Source organism: Gossypium hirsutum, chromosome D10 (assembly GCF_007990345.1).
Source record: "Gossypium hirsutum isolate 1008001.06 chromosome D10, Gossypium_hirsutum_v2.1, whole genome shotgun sequence".
Lineage (NCBI taxonomy): Eukaryota > Viridiplantae > Streptophyta > Magnoliopsida > Malvales > Malvaceae > Gossypium > Gossypium hirsutum.
The window spans coordinates 47,790,726-47,818,519 of NC_053446.1; the positions used below are offsets into that span (position 1 = coordinate 47,790,726).

At 31.9% G+C, this 27,794-nt stretch overlaps 4 protein-coding genes and 1 long non-coding RNA gene across 8 annotated transcripts; 4 read left to right on the forward strand and 1 right to left on the reverse strand.

Moving 5' to 3' along the window:
- The first annotated feature begins 381 nt into the window (after positions 1-381).
- On the forward strand, positions 382-3,708 carry LOC107916119 (trafficking protein particle complex subunit 5). Its single transcript, XM_016845284.2, has 5 exons — positions 382-1,077; positions 1,868-1,915; positions 2,524-2,663; positions 3,133-3,221; positions 3,354-3,708. The coding sequence occupies exons 3-5, from the start codon at positions 2,535-2,537 to the stop codon at positions 3,445-3,447; spliced, it is 312 nt and encodes a 103-aa protein (XP_016700773.1). The 5' UTR covers positions 382-1,077; positions 1,868-1,915; positions 2,524-2,534; the 3' UTR covers positions 3,448-3,708.
- A 4,577-nt stretch (positions 3,709-8,285) lies between these two features.
- LOC107916120 (serine/arginine-rich SC35-like splicing factor SCL28) lies at positions 8,286-11,635 on the forward strand. Of its 2 annotated transcripts, none has more exons than XM_016845285.2 (7): positions 8,286-8,592; positions 8,976-9,053; positions 9,307-9,471; positions 9,587-9,645; positions 9,763-9,802; positions 10,870-11,229; positions 11,351-11,635. In XM_016845285.2, the coding sequence occupies exons 1-7, from the start codon at positions 8,411-8,413 to the stop codon at positions 11,358-11,360; spliced, it is 894 nt and encodes a 297-aa protein (XP_016700774.2). In that variant the 5' UTR covers positions 8,286-8,410; the 3' UTR covers positions 11,361-11,635. The 2 variants fall into 2 exon arrangements, with proteins under 2 accessions (XP_016700774.2, XP_016700775.2); XM_016845286.2 differs by having other exon boundaries at positions 10,876-11,229.
- Positions 11,636-15,023: 3,388 nt separating this feature from the next.
- Positions 15,024-16,798, reverse strand: LOC121222240 (NADH dehydrogenase [ubiquinone] 1 alpha subcomplex subunit 8-B). Its single transcript, XM_041102415.1, has 3 exons — positions 16,672-16,798; positions 16,354-16,589; positions 15,024-15,409 (listed from the first exon to the last, which is right to left on the reverse strand). Exons 2-3 carry the CDS (start codon positions 16,539-16,541, stop codon positions 15,277-15,279), a joined length of 321 nt encoding a protein of 106 aa, XP_040958349.1. The 5' UTR covers positions 16,542-16,589; positions 16,672-16,798; the 3' UTR covers positions 15,024-15,276.
- On the forward strand, positions 16,784-18,636 carry LOC107916122 (50S ribosomal protein L33). Its single transcript, XM_016845287.2, has 2 exons — positions 16,784-16,942; positions 18,325-18,636. The coding sequence occupies exons 1-2, from the start codon at positions 16,831-16,833 to the stop codon at positions 18,501-18,503; spliced, it is 291 nt and encodes a 96-aa protein (XP_016700776.1). The 5' UTR covers positions 16,784-16,830; the 3' UTR covers positions 18,504-18,636.
- Positions 18,637-19,147: 511 nt separating this feature from the next.
- LOC107916123 (uncharacterized) lies at positions 19,148-27,772 on the forward strand. 3 transcript variants are annotated; one of them, XR_005919454.1, is made up of 2 exons: positions 19,148-25,733; positions 27,010-27,772. It is a non-coding gene; the product is annotated as an uncharacterized lncRNA (long non-coding RNA). The 3 variants fall into 3 exon arrangements; XR_005919455.1 differs by having other exon boundaries at positions 27,279-27,772; XR_001689388.2 differs by having other exon boundaries at positions 19,148-20,221.
- Positions 27,773-27,794: the final 22 nt, after the last annotated feature.

The window sequence follows — 27,794 nt, forward strand, 5'->3', positions numbered from 1 at the left end:
TCCTTTACCAAATTATTATTGGATAAAAAAATACATTTTTTATACCAAATTTTATAAAAAAATAAAATTTTTTATACCAAATTTATTATACCAAATTTCATCCGTTTCTTAAGAGGACAGTTCAAACTTTATATAAAATAAATAAATTTTATAAAGTTAATATTGATTATTGCTACTTTATACAAAATATATTTAAATAAAATATATTTAAATATTAGTTTAAATAGAATTAATAAATATATTTAAATATTAATTTAAATAAAATAATTTTTGTTCAAAATGAAATGATATTTTGCGGCGTTTTTCTAAAAAACGCCACAAGACAAGCAATAGCGGCATTTTTACATAAAACGCCACAAAAATCATTTAGCTTTTAAAAATGGCGCCATTTTTCCCGAAATTTTCCCCCTCAAATCCCTAATTTCCCATGGCTGAAGATATTTTCTCAGTTGCCACTCTCCAACAAACACTCTACACTCCCATGGCTGATGAGACCCCAAAGGCCACTCCACAGCCTCTCACTCCCTTCTCCGCCGTGGTGCCCGCCCCTTTTCTTAGACTTCCCTTCCGCCACTATCTACGGTGTCGCTTTCTTCATCCTCAAATCCCCTCATGTCAGTCAACTTTCTTTTGATACCCGTTCCCTTTCCATTCACCAAGTCCTTTCTCCTATTACCCTTTCCCCTCTCCCTTTCTCTCTTTCCTCTTCACCTGACCCTATTAAAGGAACCCAGCTTTCCATCTCGCTACCAGACGACGTTTTGAACTCCTTCTTCATCATTTTCTCTACTTCCCCTTCGTCTTCTGCTCTCCAATGGCTATCCCCGCTGCAAACGTTTAACAAAAAAACACCCTTTTGTTTATACCTAACGCCAGTGTAATGATTTTCAAAAGGTTCTAAACTTCTAAAAGTTTTAGTGCTTCATTGCTCTCACCTTTACCATGTTTCACTCTTATTTGCTTGTTTACTTTTGGAAGAAAAAAGTTATATCAGATTCGGATAAATTTTTTCTTCTTTTTATTAGTAGCTCAACTCGTTTGTATATTTTCCAAGGGCCTTCGGAGTTGATGTTACCGGTAAGACTTTTATGCGACCTATTTTGGTTATTGATTCTTTGATTTGATCTTAGTTCAATTTAGGGGTGAAGTGTTTAACAGATAGAATTACCTTTTTTTTACACTTAAATTATTTTCTTTGCTTGCAGATCTTTTCTTTATTAAAATTTCCATCTAATTTTTGAGTGCTGGGAAATTAAAACTTCATGAGGCACCATCCAAAAGCTCAATATTTTTTATCTCATATTCTTTGAATACCATAGCACAGTGGCTAGGATGGCTTGCTAAATTTTCTTAAACCTCTGAACTTCCTGTACATTGATGAATTTCTTGCCACATTTTTGTGTGGAACAATTCTCTTTTTAAATTTGAAAATAAAATAAAATAAAATACAAACCAAGTAGACAATTTCCAATGGGTGGAGGTATAACAGGATTTATAGCAATTTGCTTGTGAATTTTGAATTCTACTGTCTAATATATCGTAAAATATGAAGGTATACTGTGTCTTTGTTTCTATATTTTATCTGATATTTCAAGCGTTTAAAGCTTCTGATCTGCATGTTTATTCATGTCAGTAGGAATTCATATGATACTCTCTCCATTTTGATTGTCAATTGACAAGTGTAATGAATGATGCCTCAAAAGAAATTCACTGAAAAACTTAATAATTTGATTAGAATATTTGTTGTTGACTAACAAGCAAAGTGGAGAATTTGCCTCTCTAATCTAATTATGAAAGCTTTCATATTCTGCACCCTTGTATACTGCACTTTTTGACATACTAATATTTTTTCTTCCATATTTTGCAGGACAAGCCCAGAACTTCTGCTAAATCCTGTACGAACCACCTTTCTGAGGTAATAGACATAGGCATAGTTTTCCATGTTCCTTTTTTATCGTTAATTTCTTATGTCCTTTATGTATCCTATTGGTATTTTATTTTAATTCTTTTGCTCATCTTTAGTCCAAGATGATTGTCTCTTATTACCATATACTTTTGCTTTATACCAAGTGAACAAAACAGAAAGAAACAATATAATACAAGAAGTTTGATATTACCTTTTCTAAAATTATGAGTCCATAGGAGTTTGACATCATCAAACATGCAATTTTATGGTTTCTGGTAGAAATGATTTTTTGTGGTTTATTGGTAGAATGAGAAAATGGCTTGTTAGTTGTTTTTATGTTGCTGGTTATGGATCTTTTTAATATTATTAGACCAACCATTATATTTACAATTTCGTTGGTTTTATTTTATTGAATGGAGTTTGTTTGTTAATATTCTTAAGGAGCATCATTGACCATTTACCATGCTTTCTCTTATACCATTAGGTAGCTTAAAAAGTAGTAACTAAAGATGAACTAAATTCTGTCTCAAAATTTTTCTCATCTGAGTTAACTAGAAGTTTTTGTTTCCATTTGGTGCATGGTTTAAAGTTTTGTTGTTTCCAACTTTGAGGTGCAGGGTATAGAGTTATGACCTGCAGTTTTCTAGCAGCCAAACAGAAAATAATATTTTTTTTCCTGTGGACAATGATTGGAGTTGGGAAGATAAAGCAATACTCAAACATCCTTGAGAAGCCCCTCAGCAAGGGAAAACAAGAGGTTCATTCGCTCTCTCTTGATATCTCTTCCTCTTATGTTATGCTAAAATGCATCAGAAAATGATAAAGTTTAAACTAGAGACTTGCTTTTTCTTTTCCCTTTATTTTATTTAAACTGTAAATTCATATTCTTAGCAAGCAATCTGAGTTTCAGATTGTTTCAATAATTCACCTTTTTCTTCTTGTTGCAATATTTGACATCTATTGAGTTTGTTTCCTTTAACTTTTATTTTCTCATTGAATTATTTGATTTATCCATTAAATTAGTCGAGAAATTATGATCAAATGAGGCAAATTAGTCTCAAAATAAGAATAAAATAAATCCATTGAGATCTTATTACTTTAGAAAATAGAAAAGGTGTTTACATAAACCAAAACTAACCAAATCAATAGTAGCTTTTATTGGGGATTTGTTTTAAATCAATTTAGAGTCAAAATTTGAACTGTTGAATGTTGTGCTTCCTTTTCAGGTTAGCTTGAGTGCCTTTGCATTTTTGTTCTCTGAGCTTGTTCAGTACAATCAAACTCGGGTTGACAACATTGCTGAATTAGAAAGAAGGTACTTTTTCTTAATGTTTTATAGTTGAATCTCATCATTAAAGCTAATATTGGGATTTGGGATGATGCTTAGTTCATTAAATGGCTCTTCTATTGTCAATGAATCTAATATCTTTCATGGAAAATGGATCAGGCTGGAGGATGTAGGGTATGTTGTTGGGGCTCGAGTTCTAGAACTTTTATCCTGTTGGGGTTTATCTCTTCAAGCTGGAAAAGCCAAGGCTTAGCACTTCTTCAAGTCGAGTGTTATTTAATGTTGCATTCCATGGTCGTTTATCTTAGTCGGAACTTGAATTTGTTGTTATTGAAACAATGTTTTGTAGCTACCTTGTGTACTAGCTTCTTTAACCATGATTGTTAATTATTATGTGTTTTTTAGCTTCTTTTATATTTGGTCGAGTTAATATAGATCAGATGAGCTGTGAGGTAGATTGCTCATTTATTTAAACATAATATTTTAATTCTAAATTTAAATTCATTAATTTTTATATTTAGCTTTAAAGTTAAAATTTTAATAGAAAATTTAATTTAATTAATATTTTTTATCCTTAAAATTATATAGTTTAAAGTTTAAATTTCAAAAATAAAACATAATATAATATTTACCATAAAAATAAATATTATTTAATTAATTTTTTTTAAAAGTCATGTTTTAGCGGCTTTTGTAATAGAAGCGCCGCTAAAGGTCATGATCTTTAGCGGCGCTTTTGGTAGAAGCGCCGTTAAATGCCATGATCTTTAGTGGCGTTTGTGGTAGAAGCGCCGCTAAAGATCATGATCTTTAGCGGCGTTGCCAATAGCGGCATTTTTTGCAGCGCTAGTGAAAGCGCCACAAATACTTTTAGTGGCGCTTAAAGGCTTAAAAAAACGCCGCTAAAAGCCTGTTTTGGTGTAGTGAACACAGCAGAACATAATATATCTATGATCTATAATATAAATAAAATACGAGTTTAGAAAAACTTTTGATTCGATGAGAATATTCGTTATTGTTTATTATATTATTATATTGACATTAGAATAATAATTTATAGATATATTACTAATTAGATAATAACAAAAATAATAATTAAACATTAATTTATTTAATATAATTAGATAAATTAAAAATAATAATAATAATAATACACCTTTAGATAATTTGGTAAAGATCAAATAAGTTGAAACTGATATAGTATGCATATATAGAGAGAGAGTATTAACTAATATATGGTAGTGGCAGCCAGTGTTGCTCATCTTGGAATAGTATGATCTTGTGTTGTAGTCGCCGTACGTCTGCCAGAAGCGAGTATATCTTCCAGTGCACAGATATTTGGCCGATGAAGTATTCTTTCCATTTCCTATTCGGGAAGTGGATATAGTATGTTGTGGAAGGCAGCTGACGTAGTTTGCAAAGGATTTGTCTTATGAAGAGTAGTTTGCTGTGAAGCCAGCAATTGCTGTTGCTGCGCCATATTTTTGGGAATGGGCATCTTTCTTAAAAGAGAAAATGACATATTTGGGTAGGTACTGGAGGGGTTGTAATGGACTGGGTAGATGTTGAAAGGTTTGTGCTTGTGCTCGTCGGTTTGCGGTTTTCACCGGTTTGAGTTTGATATTTGTTGCAAGTTTAAAGATTAAATAAGATGAGAAGTAAAATAGTCGAAGGACTAAATAAATTATTATACCAATGTTTTATGAACCAATATTAATATCTATCATAAGGAAAGAAAAATCAACACTTACAATATATAGATTATTTATTTTAGAACTCAAAGTAACATTATTATTCAATTATTATTTAATTTATTTTTTAGTATAATAACGATTTAAACCTAAACTATTAATTTTAATTCATTTATAAAACAACTAATTTATTTATATAATTTTGTCGGAGATTAAGACAATAAAATTTAAAGAGTTGAAAGTATGGATATGCAATGTGTTCATATTTTAAGCATTAGAGAAAAACAAGTCTTTATGAATACTTCTTTTTATATATATTTACTTATCTTTTTAATGTATTAATTATATAAAATTAAACTTTTCATTAAAAATAAAAATAATTAAGCACGCATATTCACGTGAAACACACTTAACGTAAGAATACTAGTTACGGAAAAGACACAACATAATGAATTTTATAGTCCAACATAACACTGTAACATAATAATTAATTGACACAATTGAATGCGATGAGAACTGAGTGAGTAAGCCATGCGATCAAATTTGCCCTAAATGGTTTACAGTTAAAATGTATATCTATACTATATATAAAGATTCTGATTGAGTTGGTATTATCCATAATCGAGTCTCAACTCAATTATTAAACTAAAATACTCTTATTTTAACAAAGCAATAAATATTAATTTAAAGATATTTTTTCATTTTATATAAAATCTAGAAAAAAATTCATGCTTTATTATCGGATTTGAACCCAAAACACCAAAAATACACTTTCTCATATTTATCATCTCAACTAAAGTAACTCTTGGTTTTTATATGAACTTTTAATAAATTTATTTTCACCCATATCGTGGATATGTCATAATCTTATTGCTAACGCCGTCAATTGAGTTAGTGTCACAAGTAAACTCGATACAAACTAAAAAAAAATGACAATGTTATGATGAACAATTGGAGTGCATTTAATATTCTTAATATAACGTATTTACCTATTTAAATTTTCTTTTCCTCATGATTTAAACTATTTTTTTAATTTTGGTACATATTGCATATGTGTTATTATTAGTTTCAAGTCTTATATTTAATATACATTAATTATAAACGCAACCATGTGTTCTAAATACATGATTTCCACATGCATACATGTGTGGTAGAATTTCTAGTGGTAAAAGTACTATAGAGACCCTTGTATTAGAAGTTAGATTGCATTTTGCCCCATTCACTCAAAAAGGGGCGAATTAGTCCCTTGCATAAGATAAAATAGCAAAATGATCATTTTTGTTAAAAATTTCATCCATTTCTACAGTTAAAAACTAGTATGACAAACGGAATAACTAGACGATTATACATGGTGTGCTACCTATATCTCATGCTAATATATATAGACCAGTTTTTAATAGTAAAAATTGATGAAATTTTTAACTAAAGGGCCTATTTGCTTTTTATTATTACATATATGGATTAATTTGCTCGTTTTTAAAGTAGAAAGAGCAAAATACAATTTAACTCTTAATACAAGAGCCTCCATAATACTTTTACCTTTTTAATTTACCACTATTCTTTTATTAAATGTATTTATTATTGAAGTGGAAACTGAAGTACAAAATTGATTATTTTAGTATTTTTGGATTTATTTTATTAGTTACTTTATTATTCTTTTATGCTTAAATGGTAAATGGATTATTTGATCTTCTAATTCCTATCTGTCTGTTGAATATAAATTAAGAAAAAAGTTACTAAAATGTGAAAATTTGATAACGTTAATGATTTTTTAGTAATAAATTAAATTTGATGGCCAAAGTATAATTTAAATGTGTAATTTATCGTTTAAAAAATTACATCTCAATGTTATAAAAATGAGATAGGTACCCCATTTTTAGCTCTACAAATGCAGTTAGGGGTGAGCGTTTTAATAAATTGAGTGAAAAAACTTCGAGTTAATCGAGCTGACGAGCCCTATTTTATCATCCTAACTCAATTTGAAAATTTTTTGAATCGAGTCGAGTGAAATGAAATTCGAATCGAGTCGAATCAAGTGAAATTTTTAGAGTTAAATTAAAATCTTGTTACAATATAACTAATTTCATGTTAATGTACATAAATTTGAAATCATATATATTTGAAAACTTTTTCAAAGCAAAATAAAAAATATATATTTTAATATGATAAACTTGAATCATTAATTAACTTATTTAGGTCCTAAAATTATTGTTTTAGAATTTTTTTAACTTTCTTTATATGTTTTTTAAATTCTTTTTGAATTTTTTATAATTTTTAAAAAATATAAAATTTGAAAATTTTATAAATATTTTGAATTTAAAAAATATTTTGAATTTTTGAAAAATATTTTGTAATTTTTTGAGAGAGAGATCAATTTGCTCATTTTCAAACTTGAAAGGGACCAAAAGGGTATTTACACCAATTTGTTATTCGAATTATTCAAATTTTCGAGTTATTCGAAATGCAAAATTCAACTCGATTTAAACTCGAATTACTTATTCGTGTTGACTCAAAAAATTCGTATAACTTAATTCGATTAACTCAAAATTTATTTTTTTTAATTTTTTTTAAATCGAATCGAATTTTATTGACTCCTAAATATAGTGAATATGTTTAGACCACAAATGTTTAAATAGTAAACTTGGGCAGAACATTTGCACTATAAAATTGTTAAAAAAAAAACGGGCCTCTGTTTATGAAACGAGAGCAGCAAGCCCAACATCTGAGCCATTGGCTTCCACTATAGTTAATTTTACACTTTATTTGTTTTTGGGTAAACTCCATCATTAGTCACTAAACTATAAGTAAGTTTTCGTTTTAATCATTTAATTGAAAAAAGTTATAATTTGGTCACTAATCTCTTCAAAAGTTTTCATTTAAATCACTGGGCTATTAAAATTGATGTTATATGGCTTTCTTTGTTCACACTGTTTGTACCAATTAAAAGTTCTTTTTTCCTTTCTCTTCTACAATTCATTTTTTTTACAAAATAACTTCAGACATTACGAATCTACGAACCAAAATTCAAACAAACTTTTTTCTCCGATCTTCGACACTGACCATCAAATCAACCTAGATCTAAGGCATGTTTTTCTACTCGTCGATAGGTACTGATGTCGAATTGTCACTTGGAGCTCACTAGCGGACTTTCCTTTTTCTTTAAAAAAATAAACAATCCAATGAGTTAAATAAAAAACTTTAGAATAGTTCGGTGATTTATATGAAATATTCCAAATAGTTTAATGACAAAATTATGTCTTATTTTAGTTAAGTGACCAAAAGAAAAGCTTACCCATAATATAGTGACTAATTGTGTAGTTTACCCTTATTGTTTTTTAACTCTGGACTCGCAGCAGTTAATTTTATTTTTATTTTATTAATTTTAACCTTCGCTTATTATCTCTTTCCCTATGTTAAAGAAGTGCATTTCTCCCTCCAAAACTTTGCAAACACGCCGTCCTCTTCATTTATTATCATTTTTCATTGTTTTCGTTTGGTTTAGGGTTTCATTTTTCTGTTTAATACGGGATGGGGAGGTATCGGAGCCGGAGCAAAAGCTACAGTCCTCGTCGTCGTAGCCGGAGTCCCACTCGTGGAAGGAAGAGGTACGACGATGAACCTCGCGATCGCCAGCGATCTCATCGTGACCACCGTCGCCGCTCCCCACTCCCTTCTGGTTTGCTCATTCGCAATCTCCCTCTCGACGCTAGGTATTCACATCTCTCCCGCTTCCGCGTATCCTTATCCACACTGATTTTAACTCTAGTTTTTTTTATGGGTTCTGTATTCGATTACTTGTCCTATGAATGTGTTAGAAGAGAGGAAATTTGAAAATTTGGTTCAAATTTTGGGGCTTTGTAACTGTTTACGGTTCTCTCGCCCCTCCATTTGTTCTTATCGATACTGATTTTAACTGTAATTTTGTTTAGGGTTTTCTCTATTCAATTACTTTTCTTATTGAGTATGTGTTAGAAGAGAGGAAATTTGTAATTTCGGTTTAATTGTTGAGTCTTATGAACTGACATTTGTGCCATAGTAAGTTTCCTTATCGAGAAATGGATTTATAAAAGTTTAATTTCATTGTGCTGTGCAGGCCTGAAGATCTTAGGGTTCCCTTTGAACGGTATGGTCCGGTGAAGGACGTTTATCTGCCAAAAAACTATTATACAGGGTATGTTATTGCTTGCTTCTGTATTCATATGTGTGTTTGTTTTTCTTTGATGTTTCATCATTTAGTTTTGCTGCTTCTATTTTTATGTTGAAATTTGTACTGCTTTGAATACAAGGCAAGAGCATAGTAATGTTCTTTACTGAAATTGCTTTTGTATCCATTTGATGACCTGCAGATATTTTGTTTTTAGTAACAGTAAAGGTCTCCTACTCTTTAATTATGCTTGTAATGATTTAATGATTTGAATTTATAGGGAACCACGGGGCTTTGGTTTTGTGAAGTTTCGGTATGGTGAAGATGCGGCTGAAGCAAAACAACGAATGAACCATCAAGTTATTGGTGGACGTGAGATAAGAATTGTTTTTGCTGAGGAGAATAGAAAGACTCCCCAAGAAATGCGTATGACTGCCCGTGTAAGGTGCCACACCTCATTTCTCTCTTAAGTACACCAATGGTTATATTCTTTGTTCTTAAGTCTTAGAATAAAAAGCTGATGTGGTAATCGTTGTTTACTCTTTCATTTCTGTTTAAAGTGGTCGAGATAGGGGAAGCAGGAGAACACCGCCTAGGTCCCCAAGACGCCGATATCGCTGTCAGTTAAACACTTATGCTCCTTGCATTCATCTTAACCTTTTCAATTACTAGGTAATGGCTTTTGGAGGATAATTCTCTTTCTTAACGTGAGCTCAATTATTGTTTGTGGTCACAGCTTACTCTCGCTCACCTTCACCTGCTGGGCATGATTCAAGGTTTGAAATTTACTTATCAGAAATTTTTTGTGGTTTTCTTCTAATGTGTTATTAGTGGCTGTTCTTTTTGTTGCCTAACTCTACTCTTTTGCATATCTAATGTTGTAGAGCTTTTTAACTGTGAATTTCATTTACCCTTTCTTTTGATTCAGACCATCGCTGTCAATTAGACACAATGCAAAACCACCTGTGAATCAAAATAATATTTGCTGTGATGGCCTTGTTTATGCAGATAGTAAAGTGAAAAGAGATTCCTAAAGACTTCTGGATTAATAAAGATTAAAGAGATCATAAAGTGATGGACAACTTGATTTTCTATCAAAGCTTCTCCATAAGTATTATCCATAATCCCACCTTCACCAGCCATTGACTACAAATTGCATGAGGTCTTGTTTTTTGACCTTGGGTTTGTCAGGCTTGCTGCCATTGAATGAACTGACCAGCTAAAATGTTTGTGAGATGATTAGTATCCCAGGAGTATCTTATCTTTTCCTTTTGCATCTAAGCTTCTCATTAGTGTTTTTGTTTTCCATGAGAAAATTTTGTTAAGTTTGATATCTTCTTTTCATATACTATCCAGTTAAGAGAGAATTTAGAGCTTATATTTGGTCAAAGAAAGAACCATCCTCAAACAAAGGAAGCCAATCAAAGTATTTACTGGTAGAGATTTGTTGGCAGTGTACAAGAAAAAGTTAATTTGAGGTTTAGAAAGTTGGGCCAAAGAGAGCTATGAAGTTGTCAGATGCTGATCAACCAGTACAACATTTTAGAGCCTTAACTCTCAGTTTTTTGGATCCAAGTGTTATATTTTTGTTCAGAAACACTGGAAAGGTACAGGTGAAGGTCAATATTTTAATCCGCTGATTTGTGCGAGGATGCTAGTAAAAAATTGTTTTCGTTGTCATTGGAAGAAGGTTTGCCCTTATGAAGAATGGAAATGCTCCTTTTATACTTTCTTTTTAATTTTTCTATATGAACTGAATATATCTGCTTGCCCTGACAGTCATTATGTGTTAATTTTTTTGCTGTATTAGTTTCTTATGCATTCTTTTTTCACATGAAACTAGAGACAGGGATCAGAGGGGGAAAGATTATCACCACTCCCCTAGGCGGTCTAGATCAATTTCTCAGGATCGTGCCATGAGAGATGATTATCGCTCTCCCAGTCGGTCCAGATCCATGTCAAGGGATCGTGGGGCAAAAGATGATTATCGCTCTCCCAGGCGATCTAGATCTGTTTCTCGGTCTCTTTCTCCACGTTCTCCACATGGTGACAGGGACAGGGAATACAGAACCAAGCAGGGATCCCCTAGTCCTAGGGAGAATGGTCAGAGTCTACAAGATGAGAGAGATCATGTGAGCAGCAGGTCAAAGAGCCCAAGGCGTGTCGGTCGCAGTCCTTCAAGGTCTCGTTCACGATCTTTGAGGTAGGTGCTTTCCAACTTTCTGTTTCTTAAAGGCCTCTGGGTATACATACTCGATTTGATACTTTGAACCGATTCTTGTGCAACAATTAAAGTTAGAATATGTATGCATTTGTGTCTGCAGTCCTCGCTAGCAGCTTTCCAAATGATGCTGCCTTCTCATGGCTCTATGCACGTGGTTACTGCTGGAAACAGTAAGTGTGTTTGTCCGGTGCTTTATATTTACGTACAAGTAGTACCATGTGGTAGTGGTGGGTAGATTATGGACATGTATGGAGTCTAGCAGGTTTTTGAAGTGTCTGTTGATATGTTTCTGCAACTTGTTTTGAATGATTTTAGAGATACAATTTCAGACTGATGTAGCAGTCTACTTTAATCCTGAAAGGATTTATCTAAATACTCTTTAGTATATTCTTGTTTAATGGGAGTTGCTAACTGATCTGAAATCTTTGTTATATGCAAATTTACTTAAGATAATATTGTGTATGATGGGTTTGGGGGTGGTGGATTTTGGAGTTAGTAATCATAATCATATTCACCGGTGGAGTCTGGATTTAGTTTCAATTCATCTATTTAATAATTTTCAAGGAGTGGATTCAACCAACCAACTCATTTGTGTTTTTCTTGAAACAAATTTTGCATCCAGTTTGGTCTAATTCTATGGTTTTCAGGTGTCAATATCAGAAAAAATATTATAAAACAAGTAAAAATTGTCATTATGGGGTATTTTGATTTTGTATAATTTTATAAAAAGAATAATTTAAATTAAATCAGAAAAGTTATTACATAAAACAAACGCCATAATGTAGTGTTTCTTTATAAGGTTGCTTATTATGATTCCCATCATATTTCACAGTTCGGTTGGTTTACAACTAATATGAATACTAGAACTAAAGCAAATGTCATTTTTGTCCTTAATAAAAGAAGATATTTAATATCATGATTAAATATACTATTTTTTTATTTACATGATATAAACCAAAAAGTTTTGGCATGAATTGTGATATTTTTTTAAAAAATAATAAAATTTCAAAAGATTTTAAAATCAAGGTAGGAACATAGCTCTAAACTTCACTTTTTGAGCGAAGGACATAAAAATTTACGAGGGGAAAAAGCCTAAATAAAAAAAATTCCTCTCTAAAAGAAAAGATCATATGCTTTCTCAAGTGATACTATGCCAATGGATTATTCACCAAAAAAGAAAACAGATTGCCAACGGAACTTTTTTTTCTGGTTCTGGTTATTCCCAAAAAACTTGGGGTTCTTTTTTCTTTACATTTTATAGGACTCGAATAACCAATTTTAAGACCGGTCTGAACAAACAAATGAATCATTAAATTATGTTGATTTGGGTAGAAAATCTTTTTTAATAAATTTATAAAAAATAATATGACTTTGGTTGAGGTATTGAATGTTATATTTTTTAGAGTTTATATAAAATAAAATAAGATAAAAATACTTCAAAATAATATTTGTTGTTGGATTTTTGGTAATTTTGCAATTGAGTTAAGACTTTCATTGATGAGTAACTATAGCTCAGATAAACATCTACAATGCGGGTGAAAAAATGTAATATATTAAAAATTCACATAAAAATCAATTGATGCTTTGATTACAACAACAAAGTTAAATGTTTATTATGCATAATGTTATGGGTTTAAACTTTAAATCTTATTATCAAATTTTTATTGATTTATTATATAAAAAGAATAAAAATACCCTCATAAAAATATAACTTAATTTATATATGAGAATGTAATTTAATAATTTTACAATTGAATTGAAGTCTAATTAACTTATGACATCAACTTAATAAATATTTAATATAAGTATAGATAGATAGATGGATAAATAGATGGTCATTATAAGCATGTATAAGAACATATCATAAATCTTGGTTTCAAATTCTATAAACTCAACTCCTCCCAAGTTATCATATATAATCTATAATTTATATAAAACCACGAGTTTAGAAAAACTTTTTAACTAATGAGAATATCTTTTATTTTTCACCATATTACTAAATTGACATTTAAAAATATTTATAATTTAATTTAGAATTATTAATTATAACTCTTTAAAAACAAGTTGTGACCAATTTTTTAACTCTATAATAGAATTATAGCTTGAATAAATGTCTAAGGATACTCACTATCAATAAGTTAAAATAATTAATAATTAAGGTTAAAATATAATTTTAAAAAATTCTGAATTTTTTTTATTTTTATTAAGTATTTTTTATTTTCATATTTATTAACATAATAAAATAAAGTTATAACTTGAATAGAAATCTAAGTATATAAATAGAGATTGATTTTATCTTTTAATTACCACTTAATTAGCATTAGACTTATATTCAATTAAAATTTAAGTTTAGATCTATAAATAACATCAATTTGTAGCATCAGAATCTCAAAAAGAAATATTAGGACGAAAATAGCTTCGGAAAGATATGCAAGATCATTTTAATTAATTTTTTTATAAGTTGTTTATTTCGTGTGAAGCAAGTACTCTAGACCTGTTCATGGGCTAGGCTATTTGCCCAGACTTGAAGGCCCACCTAAAATTTGGGAGAATTTGGGTAAAAATATTAGGCCAAAAATATGAGTTTGGGCAAAAAAATTAGGCCTGTTTAAAATATGAGTCGGGCTTAAGCTTGAACATTTAAGGCCCAAAATTGGCCCGACCTGACTTGTTTTAAGTTTATAATACTTTATATTATGTTATTTTTATATATTATGTAATTTAGAACACATTAAAAAAATAAACCTATACTAAATATATAATATTACTCTAATGTAAACATTAAAAAAATATTAAGATGACTATATAAAAATTTTCAATAAATAAAAAATGTAAAAAATTATTAAATATTTAGATAAAACAATATAAATATATCTTAAAAAATAAAAAAAATAATATGAGTGGGCCTAAAATGAGCTTGAGTTAGCCTTTTGCAAATATGAATGGGTTTGGAAAAAATTTTAGGCTCAAAATTCAGATCAGGCCGGACTTGAGCAAGCATAAAATATGTTTATATCATACTTAGGCTCGACCCGAACCCAACCCATGAACACATCTAAACTACTCTTTTATACTTTCTTTTTACCTTATTATTATTATTATTATTATTATTATTATTATTATTAAGTTGTAAACAAATGAGAGATTTTTAAAAAAGAAAAAGATTTATCATATAAAATTTCAATAATTATTTTTTAATTACTATTATTAAATGTGTTTATTAATTAAATGTATATATCATGAAGATTAAACGGGTGAGGTTTTTTTTTTTAAAGTAAAAGAAATTTACCATATAAGATTTCAATAATTATTTTTTTAATCAATATTATTAAATATGTTTATTTATTTAATGTAAATATATTTCATATTTAATCAATTTAGTGTAAATCATTATTATAATTTATACATTTTGTTTTACCCTTTTTAATTTTAATTTAATATTATAATTTACTTTTTAATACGTTTCTAAATTTCTATATTATTTTCAAATTTTTATTTATAAAATATTATTTATTTTTAATTTATAAAAAACTTAAACACGTAAAATCACATGCAACATTAGAAACTAATGTTAAATAAATGGTGAGATTATTAGGTATATTACTAACGAATAAGAAACAAATTATAAAGAGATAAATCTCAAAATTATACTTGAATCTTGATTTAATGGGCAATTGCATACCTTTGCTATTATACATGTGAAACTCTAATTATGTTTAGCAGCTGATCAGAAAGAAAAAAAAAGATATGCATGAATGAAGGGAAGAAGATCATGAACCAATCACACTCATCATGAATTATGTTTAAAAAAATGGAGTCATTTTCGGATGAAAATAGAAAAAAGAGAATTTTGGCAAGAACAGTCTTTTTATCATACATGAGGGGATGCAATGCTGAAAGCATATATAATGGGACAGTTCTTGTTCAATGCAAACTGGACCTAACTTATTCATAATTCAAGCATGAAAAGAGAATGTGTTTGATGAGTGCCGGCTGCCGGCTGCCGGCTGCTGCTGAAAGCCGAAGTCAGTCCAAAGGGCAAGCTTTCTCAAAGGCTTGTTGCTCTTTGCGACATAAATCGAACTCATTTGTGTAGTAATACATGCATCCCACATAAGCTTCCATGGGGTCTTTGCATCTCTGATACAGATCTTTTAGCCTGCACCACGCGGTCCAACATTCCATAATTCAGATTAAAAAAGAAAGGGAAAGGGTAACAGTAATGCACAATGTAGTCAACTATTCGAGTAATGCTTGGAGCGCCCCCCCCCCCCCAAAAAAAAATGTGCTTTTTAAAATATCCGGTAGTATTCACCTAAGTTCCTCCAAACACATTGAAAAGCTTAAAAGAATAAAGATGGAACATACCTATATTTGACACACGAACCAAGTTCGAGTAACATAGAGTAAGAACCGCAAAATATTCAGTGTTCAGAGGCATTTTTTAAGCTACAAAATGCTATAAACCCAAATCAAGTGAATGCGGCAAATGGCTTACTCTTTGATTGGAGAAGTGGGAAACCCCATTGTTACAATCAAACACAAACAGAAGGCCGAAAACCTATTAAAACTCAGTTGGTTTTCAGTAAATAGATCTAAAAAAGAATCAAACTAACATAATGAGGAAGAAAAAACATCAGATTCAATGGCTCGGTTACACATGAATCTATTTCGCCTAATCATAGGGAGACTTAACATGGATTCATTTGAAGTTTCTATTGCTAATTGAAACACAAAGTTACCAAATGAGAGATGATCATTTCCCCGCGCCGCCTACCCAAAGAGATAAACCCTATGTTTCTCGCGGATATGCCCATACCTATATCGATATGGATACTTTCGAGAAATGACCTATCCCTATCCTTTTAACCACACTTTCACAGTATAAAACCTCCTAAAAAACCAGTTCCAAAATTTCCATTACAAAGATATTAAACCCAATAATCCTAATTATCACACATTTTCCTACTTAATTTCATTTCCCAGTTTTAATTCCCTTTCAATTCGAACATTATCATATACGAACCAATTGAGCAATAAAAACCCACAAAGAAATTCAAAATGGGAAAAACTGAAAATTGAAAAAAAAAAAAAGAAGCTTACACTCCAAGGGCACAGCGAGTAGCTTGGCGGCCCTTATCGAGACATTTCTCAGGGTTGGGATCTTTCTTCTTACACTTGAGGAACTCCACGTTTTCGGACATACATTTAATCTCTATGTGCTTTGCTGATGACATCAGCACCGACGACGTTGGGATCGGTTCCCCCGTCGCATCCACCACTTTCGCCATTTCCGCCACCGAACCCAGAAAGAAATAAAAAAAAAAGATCGCTTCTTTCTGCACCAACAATGAAAAGATGTCAAAATTTCATCAATCAAGATGAAAAAAAGGGAAAAATTACTGGGAATTAATCTCTTACCTTGATCAAGTAATGGGTTTTCGCTTAAACACTGAGAGAGAGAATAGGGTGGTAAAGGACTCGAGAGTGAACTGAAGAGTCAAGGCTTTTTTGAACAGATGTAAACGGTGGAGTTGGTTGGTAATTCATTTTTGCTTTGAAGGGTATTTACGTCATTCCATGTTTCTTTTTGGGGTTTTATGCTTCCAATCCCAAAACCCTTGCTTTCTTCAGTTTTCTTTTCTCTTTTGTGCCAATCACCAAAGCAGTCATTTTCCGAGACAATTTAAGGGTAAGTTAAATTAAATTATTGTGATTTGATTTAATGTTAAAGTGACTTCCTTAGCTCTCTTCTTTGCTTAGTTTTTCATCTGTTTTGTTATGGAGAAAATGTTGAATTTGCTGAAATTTGTAGAGATCTTCGAATTGACTTTACCCCTTGAAAAGTGTAGGCAAAAGATTTCATTTTTCTTTTCCGTTTCATTGTTGCAAAGGAAGTTTCCTTTTTCCTTCTTTTGCCTATTGCAATTCGAGTGACGGTTCTTTATATTACTATACATGTTTGGCATTAATGATCAAACTTAAATTGTCGGGTTGGGTTGGGTTGGGTTTGGCTATGACAAAGAAAGGCATGATTTTGAGCAATGTCCCTTGGCTCATTTAGATAATGCCTTCAAACCTGAAAGAATTGGTGATTGATTGTCAAAGCTGAATTATTGCTAGAATCCATTTTTGTTTTGAAATGGACAGGATGTTTTGACATTGAATATTACGTAATTTGCTCGGGTTGGGGAGATTGCTATAATGAAGTAAAGGATTGGATATCAAGCTCACTTCCTTTGCATTCTAGACTTGCTTAGGTGAAGCTAGTAAACTTTGCTGAAATGGTGATTGATTAGCAACCAGGTGATTATTTTTATGATTTTCTCTTGGAGAGTCAGGGTTGTCAAGGCATTGTGTTACAGTCCCAAGTTACGGATCGAGTCACTGGATGATTTGTAGGAAATTTGTTTGACTTAACTGAACTTTTCCCTTTGTTTCTGTTCCTTTCGTGGGATGACCCATAATGAACAAGTGGAACTCGTCAAAGGGAATTCCAGACCTTAGAATCGTTAAAAGAGTCTTAAACCCCTGAATATTAGAATAAATTCCGACTTAATTTATTCTTATTTGCAACAACAGCAATCTGTTTTTTTTTTATCCCAAATTTAGTTTGAGCATTTTATTTGTCTCTTTAACACTTTATAACTTTTCCCCCCCCTTCTGCAAAGTTTCTAAGTTAAATAAAATTCATTGTCTATAGAATCTCTAAGTTACTCACACTGAGGTGGACTCTGTAAAAGTCAACTTGACTAGGTTTGTTGGTCGCCCGTAAACACTTGAATATGTTTTGAGTGATGCGGGATATGATGGTGTGGTGTGGAGGGCTTTATGTGTTATCATTGGACCTCTTTGTTGCTCATGGTATGCATTTGGACTCAAATCCGTTGCTCACTCACTCCGATGCCATGTTTAAATTGTGTGCATCTATAACTGTGGACAAAACATAATAAGTATGGTTTTCTTCATACGTATATACAACATGCATGTAAGGATGGATGTTTTGTGCTGTTTATGTTATAAAAATGCATCCGTTCCTTCTGATTAGGTTGATGTTTTCTTGTGTATGTATAGAGATGGGCGACAAGAAGAAAAAGACTTTTATGTTTATCCGTCTTGTCTCGGCTGCTGGGACTGGATTCTTCTACGTGAAGAGGAAAAGTGCTAGGAAAGTGGCTGAGAAACTCGAGTTCCGCAAGTATGATCCCCGGGTAAATCGCCATGTTCTTTTTACAGAGCAAAAAATGAAATAAGGAACCTGTTATGTTGCTTGCAGCTATTCCGTTCTCAACTTATTGACTTTTTAGATTGATGTAGCCGTACTGTTTTTGGTAGAAGATACCAAATTATGCGAACTGGAATGAAAGATGATCGTGTTTTGTCAAATTGGTTTAAGCCTCCAAAGCTTGCATTATCATGGATTAAATGCATCATTTAAAGAGCTAGTCAATGAGCAAAACATATATTTTAGGTTAAATTATGAGGATAATCCCTGTACTTGTTGATTTGTGTGGGTTGTCTTTCTACTTTTATTTGCTTAAATTTGGTCCCTCATTTTCAGTTAGCTCTACTAAAAAATTATTTACAATGACAAATTTAGCCTCTCAATCTTGACTACTGTTATCAATTTGACCTCTACTTTTTTTTTCTTATAAAAATATTAAAAAAACTATAAAATTATATTAAAAAAATTATAGACTAGTTAAAAATTTCTAAATGTGTCGACAAATTAACGATAAACAAAAAAAAAAAAAACACTGAAACTTAATATTCAATTAGTTACGAGTGTAATCTTACACAATTGAAAAAATAATTTTCTTAATAATAAACTTTGAAAAATATTCCCTCTTTCAACCCTTCCCACTTTCTTCTTTTATATGGCTTCAATTCTCATGGTTTCGCATAGTAATCAAAATTAACAAACAAAACCATTCTCCTTTTTTCCTAAAAAAATCGAAACCCAAAAAAGATGAATGGAGAAAATGTCTTCATGTCCTTTTTTTTTGTTGTTGTGGTTTCATTCGATTTTTCAAAGACCCAAAATCTTTTTCAGTGTGAGGGTCTTGAAATTCATTTCATTGAAAGGTTTTTTTTTTGAAAAATATAATTTTTATTTCTTGCTTTTGATTTTTGAAAAAAATTTCGAGAATTTTATTTAAAATATTTTTTTACTCAATGAAATAACGACACACAAACCAATAAAGAAATAAGTGAAAAAAGATTATCAGTAAAAGAACGTGTATCTATTTTGAATGTCATCATGTCTATTTTTTTTTTTTTTGAGAAATAAGAAATGGATGCCATTAAAATTGATGGAGCTAATCCTAATTAATGCAAAAGCTGTACCCTACTTAGTTCCTAAGGACATAAATCGTCCGGTCCTAAAAGAAACAAAGAAACAACCTAAAAAAAGCAAACCCTAAAAATTGACTACATCCTAATTTCTAGAAAAAAAAATCCAGTAGTTTCTCCGCAGTCCACTCTTTCATCTACCACCATCGTTCTACCTTGGAATGATCTGTACTTTTAGCGTCCTCGATGGAAGTTCTTGTAGAAAAAAGAAACCGTCGAAATCTTTCGTTTTTCATTTTTTTCGACCCATTTCAAACCCTGTTCAACAAAATTCTGTCCCTTTTAGCTGCTAACTCTACCCTTTGAGGGCTTCATCAATCCATACCTTTGTTTCTGGCCAGTTCTTCCCTTCCTCTGCCATCACACGTGCCGCTTGGTTCACTGTTCACCCAACGAAAGAGCATGTAACATTTTCGAATGTCCGACATCTTTCTTTTATTTCTTGAATAATCAACGCAATACTTGATTTATCCTTTTCTAATGACCAGATTTTTTTGATTACTATCAAGGAATCTCCTTCCACTATCATATTTTGAAAACCTAGCTACTCAGCCACCGAAGCTGCCTGAAGACATTCTTTCACCTTCACCATGGTGGCATCTATTATAAAGGTGTTGTGGTAAGTCCATGCAACCAATATATGATCTTCACAGTCCCAGGACAATTTCCCGTCACTGATTTGAATGTATTATTGCAAAATGCTGCGTCAAAATTATATTTTATCATATTTGCTCTCGGTGGAACCCACATATTGTTGATTTGTCTAGTAGCTGTTGAAGTTTCTGTATTAATGATATTGCTTTCTTCCTAATATGCTTTAATAAATGTTATTACCCCAAATGTGTTCAACTTTTCTCCTTGATGATGGACCTTATTTCTTATCTGCCATATCACTCAGAAGGATATTGCTAGGCATTTTCTTTGTTCTTCATTCATGTTGGTAAAAACCTCTACTAACTACATTTTCCATTATTATCCTTGGGAGCTGGGAGAAGTATCAATCCCCACCTCTTGTACGATATCTTTTGAAATCATGCATTCTTAGAAAGCATGAGCCATTGATTCCTCCATTACTCGGCATAGTGGGCAGATATTCGTTACTGACAGATTTCTTGCCTATAAATTATTGAATGTAGACATGTAATTGTTTATTATTTTCCAGAATGTGATTTTAACCTTGCTTGCTAGTTGTAAGTTCTAGAGTTTGTTGTAGAGAGTCTGTAGGTCCATTGGGGGAGGGTTATATCCCTTTGCAGTATCACTTTATCTTATTTATTTAGCCATTTGTACCCACTTTTAACTGAGTACACACCTGTGTTATCACCTCTCCATACTCTGGCATCCTTGATATCGATTCCAACAACTGGAGTGGTCATGATTCTGTGTACTTGGTCTTCGTCAAAAAGTTTTCCTTGGACCTCTATTTTCCAGGTAGACTGTTCATTGTTAATTAAATCAGCAACTGTTGTATAGTTTATATCAATGGTCTGACCTGTGATTCTACCTGGGCCAGGTCTTAGAATCCACGCCTCATTTCAAACGTTGATGGATTTTTCATTACCAACCCTTAAACCTAGGCCCTCCTCTAAGAGTCCTATTACGCTCCATATGCTCCACAGGTATAAGATGGGTGAAAACCTAAAATTGCTTTTAAAAATTAACTATTTAGGTAGTATTTACCTTTCATTACTCTAGCAAAAAAGCAATCTAGTTGCATCATTAACTTCCATTCTTATTTTCAAGCAATGCGATATTAAACTTGGCCAAATCTCTAAAACTTAGACCTCCCATTGCTTTCGGTTTGCACATATGTTGCGTGTAAATAACTAATGCAATTGTGCAAGTGTACATGCCATTTAAGTAATAAAGTGATAAGTAAGTATAGTCTTCACGGGGATCGAAAATTGGTAAGAAATTGAGTAAGTTATCATAATCCTATTGATTATACTAAATAGTAGGAAATACTCTCAAGTTGAATAAGATGTTTGTATAATGAATTAATGAAATCAAATGTTAAAAACAAAGAATTGATATGGCAAATAAATGTTGTGGCAAATTACAGAGAAAAACAAAAGTAATTATGTTGTTGAATGAATAGAGCTAGAATTATTCAGGTGAAATGTTCATATCAAAATAATGCCATGGAAAAATATGTCTAATCAACTGCTCAGAGAGTCACTACTGTAACCTGCCTCTTTCGATAGCTAGATCTTAAGCTATAAATCTAAGTTACCGTATGTCTATAGGACTCTGGATTAATAACTACAATGAACGTTCTTCTCTGTACAACTCACAACATCTATGTCTAGAGTGCTACGAATATTCTGTTGAGTATTTTCTTGTATCAAACGATTCAAGATCCAGTATATTTGACCTTTTCAGAATTAAAAATAGATCTAAGAACACAACACACAATCAACTATGTCTAAAGCTTGCATGCATGTATTTAAAATAAGTATAAATTGAATGAAACAGTGACATAAACAATCTCAAATCATGAGCATTAAAGATGATAAAACATTCACTCGAATAACTCCAACCCAGAAAAGATTTGGTTCATGGGTGGAAAAGTTAACATCAAAATAAAATCAGTCATTAACATTCTCAAATAAGTTCGAATAACAGAAATCAGGAAAATAAAGGCAGAAATGCAGGAATTCTCGCCATACTCCAGCTTTTCTTTTATCTTTAAATTGTACGTGAACCCAGGATAGCTATCTCCCCCTTCTTCACGCCTGTATTCTACTCTCTTAAGCTGCTACCCTTTCTTTCTATTTGGAATTTTCCACTAGATTTTTCTGGAGAGAAAACTAATCCCTAAATCGTCTCTAATTCCTCTCTCTAAAAAATCCTCTCATCTTTCTTTTCTCTTTCCTTTTTTATAGGCTAGGTCCCCCTCTCTCAGCACACACTTTTCTCTCTTTTTTTCATGTGGATTTATCTGGTACACGGATAGTTGACTGAGAGGGACGAGAATTGAGTGCTGCGTCAACATTATCCTGGAATTGCCATGGCATTTATGTTAGCAATCCATCTAACCTTTTGCCATGACAATATTTCACTTTCTTCATTCTCTCTCTCATTTTTCTCTTTTTCTTCATCTTTTTTGCACCTGCTGCATACAATAACCAAATCTCTTTCTCCCAACAGGAAAAATAACATAAAATTACATTCAAGACACAATCTAAGTGTTATTATGCAATGTTCTAAAATTAACCTAAAAATTCAAATATATCCACTTAAGTACATACATTAAATCAAGTTTAGAGGCTAGAAATATAAATTTTCTTAAGAGTTATCACACCCCAAACCTGAATTCTTGCTTGTCCTCAAGTAGAAAATGTGTAAGCATGCATGAATGCATGAATTTACCATAACACTATAATTACCTCATATGCTGCTAAACTATCTGAAGTATATTTTATACCTCCATTCTAGTAGTCTTCTATCTCAAAAAATTGGTTCAAATTTTATAGGTTTGTTTAGCATACAAAGTGTAGAAAATGTTACCTAAAAATAAAATTTCCTAAATATTCATGCAATTTTGACTATAGCAAGCACCCTCTAATGTACTTAGTTTATCTTTCTCCTAAAACTCAGTGTCTCTTCTCATAATTATTCTGTCATTGCATACTTTAATTATATATATTTTTCCTAAAGAATTCATTTTGTCACATGATTTCTTTACTTGACAATCTCAATAGAGCATACACTAGATTGTCAAATATTACATCACGCCACAATTTGAATGTAATTCACTCATGAAGCTAAGGCTTTTGACTAAAAAGATAGATGGAGCAAACAACTACCCCCTTAGCTACTCAGCCTACTACTACAGTGGAGTGCCCCTAAACTGTTTTCTCTTTTTTTTTCTTTTCTTATTTTTTTACTCACTCTTATTTGATCTTGCTTTTCTAATCAATAATATAATGGAGCAAATAGAGTATTAGTGACCTACTTAAAAATTTCAAACACTGGAGTGCTTCATAGCGTCTTTTTAATTTTCTTATTGATTTACCCTCAGTTTTGCCGTGGTATTTCTTATTACACATTGCTAATTTATTGTTCTTAGGCTCAAGAATTTCTATATGTATTAAAATAGACTAATTGCAATTATAATTATATAATTAAGGCATTCTAATTTTAGGGATCAATTTTCAAACAACTATCCTAAGTTAAAATACCTAATCAACTATCACAATTTTCTAAATTTATCGAAGAGTTATTATCCTCATCGAACATCATAAATAACAATATACTTGTCATAGTCTAGCAGTTATTTGGCATTTGTATGTCATGGTAAAATGAATGACAAAATGAACAAATATTAAAACACATATCTAATGCAGACTATATGCACAACACAACACACCCCCAAACCTAAGAGATACATTGTCCTCAATGTATGAACAATTTAAAATTCCAAATTCCAAAATACAAAAACAAACATATATATATACAATGCAATGACAACAATTATGAATGCATGAAAAACACATGGTATATAATGAAAAATATGCAAATGAAAATAAAGATGAAAGCTTGGGAAAATTTTAGTGTTACTTTAATTCGGGTGAGTTGTTTTTCGAGCAACGCACTTGTAACGCTGCTTCATTTTTAGCATATTGATTGGCACCTCTTCATCATCATTATCATCTAATTTCGTGAGATCATCAATCAGTTGATTAATCTTACGATCTTGCTTCGATATGGGTGCAGTTGATTGAGGTGTAGTAGCAGGTTCAGTTGGTGTAGAAATATGGTTCACTTCTTCTCTTTCCTGGTTAGATTTAATGTTCACTATTCTGTCTTCTCTTCATCAGCCTCTGTTACAGTATTTCATAAGCGATTATTACATTATGCATGATCTATCTCCTTGATACAAAGGCTGCTTGTGCTTCGTCAATGCAAATGTTTAATACTGATTTGAATCCATTAACCACAACTTCAGAAATCATTTTATAAACACGTTGTATAAGCTAACCAGTCTGAATTGTGTCATACTATTTAGTTGATTGACTTTTGGAATAAGCATGATACTTGTACTGTTGATATCATCAAACTCCTTCCTCCTGTTTAATATGTCCAAGCAGAAACTCATTATTTCTTCCCCCACAATATGCCAATACTTTTGGTAAACAAAGCGGGGTAGTTGTCCATTCTAGAAGCCTTCAAAGGTGCTATATTCTTTATAGCTGTTGTGATTTCTTCAATTCGAAATTCCTTTGTTAACGCCTTATTCATATTTTCGTTAATACAATTAATAATCCCTGAAAGCGTCCTCTCATCATTCCTTGTATTTGATACCCTAAAAATCTCTTTAAAGTAATTCATTGTGATCTTTAATTTCTCTTCGTCGGTCACAATCCACTCTCCATTTGGTCCTTTTAGCTTTCTTCCCCTTTTCATTTTTTTCGCTGATTTGTTAAATTATGAAAAAAAGATGTATTTCTATCTCCAAATTTAATCCAATTTGCTCTTACTCATTGCTCATTGAATAGTTATTCTTTGTTGACTTCCAGGTTTAAAGCCAATTTGACTTCTTCCAACTCTGTAAGCATTTCATCATTTGGGTCCATTGACCTCAATTCAACTAGTCTTTTAGTAAAAAAGTGGGTTTCTTTTCTTTTACTAGCTGTGAGTCTTTCCATCTCCACATCTAGTGCTTCTCTTAGTTTTTGGAGTTGTGCAGGCACCTCCTCCGAATTCCCCTTCCAAAAGGTTTTTATTCATTGTTCACATTCTTCTTTTAAGATCCAATTTGTATTGAACCAAAAGCTCCGCTCTGTACGAATCCTATTATCTTCAATCCCTATATCAACCAATAATAGGCAATGATCAGAAATAGAGGGTGCGTTTGTTTGCTGTAAAATGGTTTCCGGAAAACATTTTACACCATTTCCTGTGTTTGTTTGGGGGAAAATGAAATCCTTTAGTAAAAAATTTTCCAAAACACGGTAAAATCAAACCCATTCCTCCGAAAAATGTCTTACAGCTTCAAAATTGGTAAGACATTTTCCATTCTTCTCTAAGCAGACATTTTCCATTCTCTTCTAAGCAGCAGGCATTTTTCATTCCTCAAAGCTTCCGCCTCTCCTCCTCATCTCTGCTTCGCCATCTCTGTCTCTCAGGTTCATCTTCCTTCTCCATCTCTCTACTCTATAGATCTGTCGGTGAGTCACCCAAAAGCTTTAAGTTTTTATAAAAATGGTGTAAAATGTTTTTGCTGGATTTTCCAGAAATCGGAAAAAGGGAAGCTTTCCCTTTTAATTTTCTTGTTATTTTCACTATAAAAATCTCAACATTTCTACCTTTAAAGCTTCAGTTAGTAGATCTTGCTTATTTTTGCTGAATTATAATGATATCGGTATTTCTGCAACAGGCTTCTTTTGTTTCTTCCTTTTGATTTCTGAGTTTTTGATCCACTGCCTTGAGAGAGTGAATCTTTTTTTCTGAAGGGATGCTTTGGGTTCATTTAAAAATGCATGAAAAGGCACCGATGAAATACCAGTAAATTCTTGGTGACAGTTTATATTACTAGGATTTGGATTTTGTGTTTCTAGTGTTTGCCCTTTTTTGAGTGGAATTGTTATAGCTTTGATTCCAATTTTAGAGACCAGATAAGAAGAGAAAATGGAGATAAAAAGAAGAATATTTGGTATTTTTTCTTTCATGAGAAGTTGTGAATACACTTGGTTCGTATATAAACAGTGCATGTTTTATCTCTTCTCTCAATTATAATAGCTTTTACCTTCAACTGCTTCCTTATACCATCTTGCTTCGTTGTTTCCTTCTTGCCTACTAGTTTCACGACACTTTTCTTGATTTCCACTAAAGCAAAAAGATGGTCTAGCAACCAATATGTTTACATACAGAGAAAAAGAAAATCAAGAATTTCTCCATTTCAATTACCCTCCCCTTCTACAAACTATGAATCACAACTGATTAGGGACCCTACCTCGGACAGAGTATCCGACTCTTGGGTGGTTCTGGACCGCCTGGAGCTTCCTTCACCACCCATGTCTTTCACCTTCTTTCGCCTACTTTTCTTTGAGTCTTTTGTGGTTGTCTCGATTGTTTGGCTTGCATATAGGATAGTAATCGTGTACTTAATAAGCATGTAGCAGATTAGTAGCGTCCCATGTAGAGATTTTAGCTTTACCAGTGGTGCACTAAATAATCTTTTTTTTTCATGGAGACAGTAGATTCTTTTATGTTAAGCATACTAGCAAATAGTGTATTTCATTGCAATTCCTCCTAGGCTCCTGCTAATGAATGATATGGATGTTTGAGTTATGCTAATTGAATTTCAAATGCAGTTTATCCTGAGGTGCTTAATGTTTGAGATATGGATGTTAAGCAATATTATTTGTTTAGTTATTTCAAGGATATCATACTTTTTTGCAGGGCTATTGAGCACCCAACTTTTTTAGCACTTACAAGACCGTTGTGTGATCTGTATTCACTTATTCCTCCTCTTCTAGTTGCAACGCATAAGAAACTCAGGATATGTAGATGTTTTTGTAGTTTATGATATTCTGAATGCCGTGGGTCTTATTTACTGGAATAAATTGTTAATGCTTTTAGTCCTTTGCATTATAATTGATTCCATGGTTTAGTTTTTGTAAATGAGTTAATGGATTAAAATGAAGTATTGAGGTGATTCTCCTTTGCAGTTTAACATGGGGAATGATGTGTTGTCTTTTGGTGACTTGAATGTTTATGGAAGTTGAGTTCTAATAAAGGGAAAGCTGCTGGTTTTTATGGTGTTGAAGATTGGGGTGAAACTGGTAGCATTGATCCCTTTTGTTCTGATTATGGATTAGGCTCAGGAGTTGCAATGGGCAAGCACTAGGTTTAAAGGAAATTAGGATTTTATTGATGTGCATGTAGAAGTTTTTTAGCTAATGTCTGGTTCATCATTTTTTGCTGCAGTGATATGAAGCATGTGCATGATCATAAACATAGTCTAGCTTGGAGGATTTTTCATTTTCTGCTTATTATAATATGAAATCTTTATCTGTTTTCGCTGTGTAAAAATTCACGTATGTGGTGTACCATTAATTATGTATTTGGATATATGTGGTGTAATATTATGCACTTGGACAATGTTGTTACTATGTGATGTACCATTAATTATGTATTTGGATAATATTATTATTTTTAGTACTCATTGTGGTTTCGAAGCAATT